The 11,452-nt window shown below is 40.9% G+C and overlaps 1 protein-coding gene across 3 annotated transcripts in view; it reads right to left on the bottom strand.

The window, feature by feature from the left end:
* Nucleotides 1-1,565: 1,565 nt before the first annotated feature.
* The window catches only part of KIF25 (kinesin family member 25), a 41,966-nt gene continuing 32,079 nt past the window's right edge, over nt 1,566-11,452 (bottom strand). For all 3 annotated transcript variants that reach the window (XM_065057672.1, XM_065057669.1, XM_065057670.1), the window contains 4 exons: nt 7,997-8,148; nt 5,251-5,448; nt 3,193-3,348; nt 1,566-1,958 (listed from right to left, as the gene is read on the bottom strand). In XM_065057672.1, the coding sequence (XP_064913744.1) occupies nt 1,801-1,958; nt 3,193-3,348; nt 5,251-5,448; nt 7,997-8,148 (664 nt within the window). In that variant the 3' untranslated portion in view covers nt 1,566-1,800. The remainder of the gene's footprint in view (nt 1,959-3,192; nt 3,349-5,250; nt 5,449-7,996; nt 8,149-11,452) is intronic.

The following is an 11,452-nucleotide window of genomic DNA, read 5'->3' as shown; positions in this document are numbered from 1 at the left end:
CAGTTCCTAACAAGTTACGTTTCTATGTAACACTTTGGAAATTCCAAATCCTCAAAAATATTTGAGGAACTTAGTTAAAGATGCTGGTGGAATCAGCTAGCCCTTCTTGTCGCAACCTCCCTTAGAGCTCTAATCTGGGCTGCTTTAGCAGCTTCTTTGTCAGGAGACCAAGGCGAGCCTGAAGCTGTCTACTCCTGCATTTCACGTACCAGGCTGACATTCCTCACTCTGACACTTTCTCACCTGAGGTTGCTTCAGTGACCATTCAGCTTCATAAAGTCGTATGTCATGATTCTTTTTCTACCCATCTGTTACTGCTGGAATCAGGTAGAGTTAAGGCATTTTTACCCTTGCAACATTATTGAGGAAAAAAGTATTATTACAGCTCTCTGGTTGCGATGCTAATGTTCTGAGCCCCAGAGCACTGCATGCACCACAGCAGCTGTTATATATTCAAGGGTGAAATTCCAATAATAGTATGCTATATAATCTCTGGATAAATATTTACGCTTGGGAAGGTTAAGTGACTTGGAGTACTACAAACGCCAGCCTTTTGGTCAGGCTGCTGCAATTTAAGCCTTCTTGCAGTGACCTGCCACTGACCTCTCTCCAAGTCTAGAGGCAGAGTGATTGATGGAGGTAGAAGTTCAGAGTGGATCCTAAGGCCTCTGCTGAGCAATAAAGCAGTGCTCAAAACACATCAGATATTATTTGAACCCAGTTTCTCATCTCAAAACCACTTCTCATCTCTAACATTGCTTAAATTTCCTTGAAACTTCTCCCAGTATAACTTCATTCACAAATCCTGCATGATGTTGCCGCAGCATTGGTGTAAGAGAGTGAAAGCCTTTTGAAGATGACAAGCACCCTATCATGAGCTGGGTTTTTGGTGTTTTATTTGTGTGATGGACAGGAAGCAATGTGGTTATCCTTTTCTCATCAAGGCTGTGATATGGTTAACTGGCTTCAGAAATGCAAGTGAACCAACAGGCCAGACTACTAGTAGAACAGTTGTACAAGTAGGTCTCATTAGCTGTTAAGATGTGTTGTTCAGTCATGGAGCAAAAAATCCAAAACAGGCAAAGTTGTAGTCTTAGTGAACTCAGCAGAGTTGGGATTCACTCCAACCATTTAACTTGTGTGCATTTTCAAAGTCATACAATCCCTCATTTACTTCCTAACCTACATTCCAGAGGGATAACAGATACAGCCTTATTTCTTTTTCTCCATCTCACTACTGCCACTAGTTCCTATCTAAAAGCAGAGAACAGAGCTCCATTCAGTACAGCTGATGGGTTCCTTTGCACCCCTACCTCTTGATGGTGCATTAGGAATGACTCCATCCATTCTAGACAGAAAGGCAAGCCACAGTGACATGTCTCATTCTAATCCAAGTGGAGGGGAAGTATTTCACTCCCTGCTTTGAAGCACTGGAATGACATTTAGACTCTTGTCTTCTGTTGAGAAAATAGGCTGCACCCTTGGCCATGAAATGAGCCATCCAAAATCAGGGCTCTGTTGACTTAGTTCTACTTGCCCAAAGGAAACACATCACCAAAACCATGTCTTAAAGAAGCTTTTTGAAAAAAGCCTGATTTATTTCTATGTCATTCCACCATGGTTGGTAGCTGTTGTCAATACTTGCTACTATCAGCAGGTTTATGGCTTACTAATGCCACATTGAGGATTGCTTATTTTATCTGGCAGTTGATATCTAAAATAATGGCTTTAGGACAACAATATACATTTCAGTCTGAGGAACTCATTAATAATACTCTAATTCCACAGGAGTCTTAGGTTTTATTTTGCTTTACTCTGCACTGGGAAGTTTTTTTTCTTGACTTGTCCTCTCTGAACTTGCCGAGCACGAGTTCCAAATCCCAGAGACTGCATTGATTCTGTTAAGTACTTCTGGTGTGGAGAGATGCACAGCATGACCAAGAGTTTAGCATCACCTCCTAAAACCAAGAAGAAGACAAAACATACTTATTTACCTCATTATTTTCAGTAAGTTATATACTGGTAATGTGTTAATCTACCCAACAATGAAGCATAGCCTACCATTGCTTTTATGAAGCCAAAGACTACCAGCGAAGAGGGCTGTTGAAAACAGACAGCTCCTTCAAGGGAAGTCTATATCTAGCAATATGACATTTGCCCCAGAAGAATAAATGTTTCACAATTTATAATGTGGATTTTTTTTTCCCCTTTTAACTATATCAGTTAGTCTGCATGTATGTTATGGGTCTGGGCACTTCAATAAGCTTTGTCAGATGTTTATAAATTTAAGGTAATGGCAAAATGGCTTATTTTGTGGCAATAAAGCAAAACACTTATTAGAAGTTAACAGAGAATGATTAAACAAACAAGGAACTTGCCACTTTTGATAGTTCACCTGAATAGTGTCACCCAAGGCGTACACCTGACTAAAACCAGGCTCAGTGCCCATACAACATAGCTCCTAAACTCACTTCTTTCTTTGGCTGTCCCTTTTCACAGTGGGGATTCCAGCACTAGGTGAAATTGCAAGTTCAAGCAAAAATTAGTAGTCTTTCAGAAGCTCTGAAGAACTGTTACCTCTGTCACTGTCTATGCCTTGAACTGGAGACTAAAGGGCTGATGCTTTCTGGCTGAACAAAAATGCACTAATATACTATATGGATGGATACAAATCTGATATTGCTGGAGGCATCAGTCTTGCTTTAAAACTGTTTCTGCATAGATGAGGAGCTAGAGAAGAGGAGGTGACCCAAACACAAGAAGGAGCTGTAGTACAGTCCATGCATATGTTCTATCTCCCTCCTTTGTCTTACTGCTACAGAGCACAAGGTTAAGGAATGTGCAAATACGTGACTACACCCTGTAGTAATAAAGTTTGAAGCTTAACTTGTAAACTGTACCTGACATGAAACACCAATAAAATGCAATTACTACCCTTTACACGATCCTGTTAGAGATGTTGTGATTTTTACAAGTGTATTCCTAAACTGAACCTTGGAAACAACGTTTAGTCAAATTCAGGAGGAGTTCAGAGCTCTCATTGTGTACTCACACTGCTTCAGAGCCAGAGACTTTGAACAGAGGCCCACATAGAAGGCAGCAATACAAAATCATCCTCTAGTTTTACACAACAAAGGAGGGGAAAGATTGGGAAATCTATGTCGTTAAGCGGAAGTCAGAATAACCTCTTACCTACAGAGTCCTGAAGCAGATGCGTAAGTTTGCTGTTTCGATACGGTACATGAGATCGCTGCTCTGCTATTGCTCCAAGAACATCTGCTAGGGCGGACAAGCTGCGGTTAATAAGTGACGTTTCTCTCAGTGCTGCACCAGTCACTCCAGACATGCCTAGGACAGTGCAGAAAAGGGCAACGGCAACACTAAGCAAAGCTGCTTCAACTGGAATTGTGAAAGATTCTGTTGCTGTATCATAGACTTTTGACACCACATTTTTGAACTCAAATTCTGAACCTTGACTTCCAGTCCACCCCTGCCAAAAGCAAAATGCAGCGACCGTTTACTGCAGACTGCCAATACATCGATCAGTATTTCTGCTCTTTGAAGGAAGGTTAAGGAATGAGCTGCAGATGCACCTGCAATCACTTCTCATTAGACAGAGCACACGATCTATGCTGGGCCAAGCTAATGGCAGACGGATGACAGATCCTGCAACTGCCTTTTGTTCTACCTCTGGAGAGACAAAGAGGCTGTACAGAGAGAGGCAAGGGATCTTGTTTTCCCTTTAAGCCAGTATTTTCCCAACAGGGAGAACAAAACAGGTGTTCAAGAGGCAAGTGTAAAAATGCACAGTTACAGGAAAAAAACCTAACAGAAGTCTGGACAGTGAGGGCTGGAGAAATGAAACTTGGAAAAGATGAGGCTGGAGCGGTAGACTCTCTTTGCAGAGAGTCACAGAGCAAAACGGTTTGGAAGACCTTGCCACAGGGTGTCAATAATCTGGCTTTACTGTGTCTACAGACATCCCTGGGGTTCTTCTATGGTCGGTGAAGGTGGACTCCTGAGACAATGGATAGCACCCTAAACCAGAAAACTTCAAACACGTGAGAGGGTAACATGTTTAAACCATTGATTATCAAAGCATTTAGCTGAGCTTTCAAACTGAAACCTAGTTTGCTAAAAAGGGACCACTTAGTAAATGCTGAAAATGGTCCAGGATGGCTGTGGAGCCAACCAGACGGGGTGCTGATGGACACTGAAAGCGCACAAGATGCCTGCTACTGCTGCTCACTTAGATTTGTCCACATATTAAACCAATTATGAGTTAATAGCTGCTGTAATTTTTATCAGAATAAGTTCAACATCTTCAAATCTTCACCAGCATAGTTGATGGCAGAGGTTAGGCTGTGCTACATCTAACACTGATCTGTGTGAGCACAGTTCTTCTGGGCTTCACTGGGGGATGTGGCCCACCAAGCCCTAAACCAAGTAAACGTTTGCCCTGGTAGAGCTGAGAGAACAAACACACACATTGTAGCTCATTTACCAAACAGTTTCCAGCACTTAGAGCAAATGAAAACTATAATGTATTATATTAGGTTTCTCTGTAGAACAAAAGTTTAACAGTGAGCAAAAGCAAGAATTCTTGGCAGTAAAGTAAAAGACTCTTTCATAATACTGGTTCAGTTTTCAAAACATTATTTCTGGAATGGTACATTTGGCTGCATGGCTTTTCTTGGTAAGAAAGCTTGTTCTTTAGGAAATAATCAAGTTTTTGAAATTATTGTGTGCATAGAGGAGGGGGAGGAGAAAAATTCTTTGAAGAAACCATGAAAACAATATTATCGTTTCAACACTAATTTCCTCCAAGACTTTTTTCACAGCAAGGCAGAAAAACCCACACGTGCTGATATCAATTATTATAGATATTTGTAATATTTAAATAATTTATGCACTTTAAACATTTCTGTACAAAGACATGCTAATTCACAGAGTAGAAAAACAGGCCTAATAAAACCAGTCTGACCAAATAATATACCTATGATATGGGTAACCGCCCTGGGCTTTTATTTTAGTCTTATGCAGTCAGATTTTTCACTTAAACTGTACTAGTGTAAAACTGGAACAATCAGCCCCCAATTTTTTGCTTATTCCAGGATCTGTGTATTTGAACCACCCCCTGTGTGAAGCAGGCTAGCACATATCCCTACATAAAGAGGCAAAGGCAGCTATTTTAACCCAGATCTGTGAGGGTCCATGCCCACCATTCCATAAACAGACACATTCACTCACCAACACACTCGCTACCAGCCAGGTCCACCAGCTGCAATCTAGTTTTGACTTGCTTCATTTTCTCAGTTGCTTCGAGCTGTGCTGGTGAAGAGGCTCTAGAAGAAGAGGTGGATTTATTGTCCCTCATTTTTTGTGGAAAGGTGCAGGAAACTTCTTTATTCAGTCGCTGACTCGTTTGTTCATCTTCCCATAAAATACCTGGTTAATGGGAAAAACAAACAAGGAGAGCTTCTCACTGACACTGGAAACTGGGTTGGGGAAAAAATGGGGCATCAATAGGGGAAGAACAGTATCTGCTGGTTTAGGCTATCCTAACAAAAGTAATATACAAGTCAGAATCAATGGCACAGGCAGGATGAATGACTTTTTCTGTTTTAAGCTTTTGTTCATCAAACCAATTGTACCCATTGGTAACAAGACTTGTTTAGGTTGTGTTTTATCTAATACCCCTGTTGTTCACACTTCTGCATGGAAAACAAGAAGCAGGACTCTAATAAGGACTTTAAGAGGCATTTTTTCATGCTTTAGATTGACAACAACCAAAGTGAGATTTTGGATGTTTGGGAGCAGTAAGCTCTGAAGTGTGTTTCTGTGTATTTGAAACATCACCTGCTGGTGCTCTGGCAAAACAAACAAACAAACAAAAATTTAAAAAATCAATTATCTTGCCTCTTCTATTTTGTACTTTTCTGCTGTTCCCTCTAGACTCCCTTCAGCCCTCATATGCCATTGCTGTGCCTTCACATGATGGGCTATTGGCCTCAACAGCATTACTTCCACTTGTTCAGGTTGGTTACATACTACTACTAGTAGTTCTGTAGCTGCACCAGACTGCTTCATGTCCTTCCTCTTCCTCAACAGCAGCATCTGGCTTTCACTCTGCTGGGAAGGAAGAGGAAGACAGATTCTTTGGGAAAGCTGCTTTCACATTAGCTTATAAGGAATATATGCAAAAGGGCTTTCCCAAAGCAGTTTTGCTTGTTTTCTTCAATGTTTTGGTTTTCATCCATCTCTCTCTCTGAAAGCCATAAAAGAATAAAAGGCACGTACCCTGCTACAAGTAATAGAGACAAAAGACTCCCTTGGGTGCTTAAAAAGTCTAGCTGCAATACTACGAAGTTCCCAGCTGCAAAACTTGAGTGAGGAACAAACTGAATGGTGTTGCAGAGCTCTGTACTTCTCCAGGTAGGCTGTTGCTAAAACCCAAGCTGGCTGCTCACAGTGTAGACAGAGCAGCTGTGTTGGTTTATACAGAATAAATGGTTTCAGGCCATACAGTGTAAAAATAAATTTTCTTGCTCCTCTTCAGTTTGAGATGGGGAAATTAAGTAACTGCTCTCCTCAAACAACAGATAATACTGAAACAAAATGCTAGAAGACCTTAATCAAGCCTGAAAAAGTGCTGGCTTGTCAGCCTGGCTCTAGGTGCAGAACTCATCATAAACTTAATAACTTTTTATTTAGTGACTTAGATCTCCAGTGTTGAGACATTTGACAATTGCATCTGTCTTTCGAATCAGGAATTGCTCCTTTTAAACAAGACAGAATGCACTGCCCCACTGCTGCAGCAAGGCCCCATTTGCAGCGCTGCTCTGCCTGCACACATCGTGCATCTTCATCCAAGCACTGCTGAAAGCCTGAGTCTGCATTCAACTTAAATTAGACATTTCTGTGGAGCTTTGCTGCCAGACAGCATGACACAGTACAGCAATGGCAATTCAAAAGGGCCAAGGGAATTCTGGACTAGACAAGATGGCCGGTGTGCTAACGGTGTAAACACCGTGTTTTGAAAAGTAACATCTGTCTGATTGACAAGAATCTGGAATGGGCTAGAGCAAACATCTGGAACACTGGAGCTGCAACTTGTAAAGTAACTGTGTCTTTTGGCAAGGCCCATAGGTAAGCGAGGCCACTGTTTGTTCTGTTTCGCTGATATCGTTGGTTTAATTTCTGATAGCAATCTAAGAGAAAAAAATGTTAAATATTTTCCACTTTCTAAAACCATATTGTTGTTGCAAAGTATGAAGGAGATGGACCACAGCACTGGAAGCAGAGAGCCTAATTATAACATGAGCAAAGAAAACAAAGTTAACCCCCCAAAAGCCGAAGTTATTCATAAAGCAATAAACTGATAAATCTTGGTGTGGTAATGAAAAGTAGAAATACGGGGTTTGCAACAGTAAATAAAACAGCTACGTTGTTTGTTTCTACAGTGTCCTATTATTAACAGTTCAAGAGACACTGAATTTAATGGATGTTTTTGCAAGGCCTCGGGTAAAAAAATAATTCTTTCTTACCCCAAATCATATCATGATCCCTAAAATGCATAGTTAGCTTTACCACAAACTTAGTATGAATAATTATATGCCACACAAAGAGATTTAACTACCGTATTGGAATATTTACCTTAGTGATATTTTATCTATCTTATACCTTATCTTATGACTTATGAATAACATTTATTTCATTAGTTGTTTCATGGTATAAAGCTTCAAGAACTCTCTCTCAAGACATGTAAAGAAAAGTAAAAGTTTTTATGAAAGTGAAACTTTCAGTAGCATTCAAACACCAAACTGGTCTGTTATTTAGGAAGGTATGTAGAAGTTAAACCAGGGAAAAGGAACTGAGGGAATGTATTAAACGTTGGAAAAAAGGAGGAAAAAACAACATGAAAACCTCTCAGTCCACAGACTGTTTTTCAAAAAAACAACTGTCTCTAGACATATTTTAGTAACACATTACTTACCAAAGTTATCTGCAGAGACAATTGTCGTTATGGTCAATGTAACTACCAGATGAGAACGAGAGGAATGAGCATGCACCAGTGTTGGGTGCCTGACTCTCAGCTGTAGGCCTTTGTTGACTAGATGCAAAAACTCTGATGCATTTTCAACAGTCCTAGGAAGTAAAGAAAAAAGCAGATGATTTAACTGACTCAGTAAAAATCACATGAGAAAGGTGACAACTTAGATGTGAATCTGAGCATTTCCACTTCCCCACTCTTTTTACTCCTTAAACTAATCTCAGTTTTGAGCTGCACAAACAACTGTATATAGACCTTTTCAGTGGGATGTAGTCCAAGATGAAAATTCAAGACAAAAGCTGTGATGTAGTACTGAAAGTGTTGAAGAAGTGGCTTGCCAGCCTTGTGGGTCTATAGGTACTACAGCTCTGCTCTAGAAGGGACTGAAATTTCTACACCTGCACACTTTGGAAGAAAAGACACAGCCTTAGATGTGCCTGGAATCTCTGATCTTACAGGAGTGGAATTGTCCAGTTTATGTTGAGGTAGCTCCTGTTCTTTGGGAGTTGCAGAATTTGCGGGGGGTGGGAGGGTGGGGACAGGACAGGGGAAATTCTCTGGGCCTTTAGAAGTCATATAAATCATATTTCACATTTGGAATTAAATCAAGAATCCTTGGAAGAAATTTCCATTGCACTGTTCAATGAGCAGAGACTCCAGCACAGTGTCAGAATAGACAGGCATAGGTTTCTATAGGCCATTTAATCTCATACTGTCTGTTTTCTTTTCCAGTTAAAGGAAATACTGTAAATATGACCAATCAAAGGACAAAAACCTAACACAGAAATTGAAATAAACTGATTAGCTAAAGAAAGAAACCCTGTGATTTCCTCCAGGTTCGCAACATTTCAAAAATAATGAGGTAAGCTTGCCTACTCTTTCCTTTCACAGCTTTGCCTTCTTCAATAATCACTCAAGTGACATCACCTAAACACTGGTTTCTAGATGAGGGTATAAATTATTATGACTGCATATCACAGCCTGGTTACTGAATGCCCTGTAACACCAGACCCATTAATAACCCTCTTGACAGGCTACAGGCTCAGTTCTGCATTGCTACACTCAGGAAAAGCAAGCATGTGATAAAAGGCATGACTTAGATTGGGCCGATTGCAGTCAAAGTCACACTGGGCACAAACTTAGTTTGTGCTAAGAGCAGCCACACTTGAAGAGTTCAGAGACAAAAGAGCTATACCCAGCTAAAACAATTTCCTCTGAAAATAAAGCAAGCGCATTTGAAGAACAGAAAAACACTTAGGCTCGCTATGCGACATTTAAGAGAAGCGGCAACCTAAAAGCTGTGTAGCCTAAAAGTCCTGTGTAACCAGGGCTGCAAGAGCCAAATGATGATTATAGACGTCTGCTGTCAATCTTGAGCAGCAGAAGTGGCCTCCCCTGTAACATCTCTGCCCCTCTGCATCCCCTGGGAACGTCTCCCTGGCTGTGTGAGCACCAGCAGGGCAGCAGCGGCTCTAGTTCCTATGGCCAGAGGGGGCAGAGCCTCACCCCAGGGTCGTCTGACTATTGCCTCAGGTCCAAGGAGGCAGATCCTGCCTTCCCAAGTTTGGAACTTCATCTTCCGGTAACTGGTCAGCCAGGGCTGGATGGCCTGAGAGATCAGCAGCCGTCACTGGGATGCAGCGACAGGCAGTCGGCTGCCGCAGGGGGTCAGACCCACAAGCTGCTGTCCTCCAACCAGCCTCTGCAGAAGCAGACGGGCCTCAGGGTCTGCTGCCAGTGTTGGTCACCCACTGCGAAACTGCAGTTGAATTTGGAGGTAAAAAGCATCCCCAGGCCAGCGCTGCAAGTCTGCAACAGCAGCTTCTCAGCAGGACTGACAGTAATAACTTTTTAGTATAATCTCTATGACTTTATCATGCTCTATGTACCGCACGTTCTAGGACCAGATTCTACAAAGAGAATCCCTGTTGTGGTTAGGTTAAAAATTTAATGCTGAATGTTCTCCAAAGACAACCAAGCCGTAAAAGAAGAAAGAAACTGAGGTTTTTGTGATTCAGTAAGATGTACATGTTAGTGGGAAAGAGACTACTGTACTTTAATGAATATATGGAGAAGCCAATGAGACCCAGCAGGCCAGTATATTCTAGACGAAATATTATCACAAATGAGGATGTGTTTTTATTCAAAGCACCAGATGTTTACTTTAGATTTCAGGCAGCTGGGTGGCCTCACTCAATGGTTCCCTTACTTTGAGTTTGCTTTTACTTATTAATCTATCTGTGTAATTATTAATATAAGCTGTTTATGAATTGGACTTTTTCACCGCTTGCATTGTAATTGAGATACAAGTCCATATTGTTATTTATATTTGCATTAGAACTGAGTATTTATTAATTGATTGAGATAAGTGGTTTTTAAGAGATGCATAGTTCAAGGCTCCAAGTTCCTTTTCCATAAATTAAAATGTACAGAAATAAACAGAGCAGCCATTTTATTAACTAGAAGGACAAATGAAACCTTATTGCAGCTTCTAGTTCTTTTCTTTATGGCACTAGTCCAGCTACATCTCACTTCTCCTTTCCCAAAAGCCTAGGAAAAGAAAGGGGTCACCCACTAACTATGCAAACCTCCCTTGGGGAGTAGGCATTTTTCAGGAATGAAACCAGGCCAGTATATTGGTTTCTGAAATACCATAATAAAAAATTACTTGGAGGTTCTGATGAAGCAGGGAAAATTCAGCTCCCATCATACCCATACTATATGCACCCATCTTCATTTTCCAACTCATACTGTTCCTTTCTTCTCTAGTCAAAGGAAAAATATCAGTTCCTTCAGGAAAGGTTCAGCAAACACAGGTTAGGCTCTGCTCCCAGCCTCTTCTGAAGGAGTTTTTCATTCCTTTGACAGCAGACCCTTAACCAGATGCTAAGAGCTGGAGTAGAGTCACAGCTGGGGAAATCCAAGAACAAAGACTGAGAGAAACCCACCACTCAGCACAGTACAGACAGAGAAGGCAAAAGGATTCATCATATCAAGATCCAGTAATTTTTAATTTATTCCATGCTCTTATGGAGCATGCACAGTACAATCAAGGATGCAGAATATCTCTGGAAATAATATTTAACCTCCAGACTGAAGAACATTCATGCCCCAGCTGCAAATGTTAATCCTTCCTAGAATATTGCAGTGATTATTATTTCACAGAAAGAAAGGAAAGCTATATAGCCCCCATGGTAAATAAAGACACTTTACAATTTCTCTGGGGTCCCACTTTTCTATGAGCAGTTCAATGGCTAGAAAATACAAGTCAATTAATGTGTATAACAAGGTAGAACAAAAGTATGTTTGCGCAACCCTCTGGTACATTCTTGTATTTTTATCAAGGCTTTCTGGCACTAGTATAAACCCACATAAACAAACAACTACTAGTCTGCTTAT

The sequence above is a fragment of the Columba livia genome, chromosome 3 (genome assembly GCF_036013475.1).
Source record: "Columba livia isolate bColLiv1 breed racing homer chromosome 3, bColLiv1.pat.W.v2, whole genome shotgun sequence".
In the NCBI taxonomy this organism is placed as follows: Eukaryota; Metazoa; Chordata; class Aves; order Columbiformes; family Columbidae; genus Columba; species Columba livia.
Note: the sequence above shows the minus strand (reverse complement) of the source record. Positions and strands in the feature narration are given on the sequence as shown.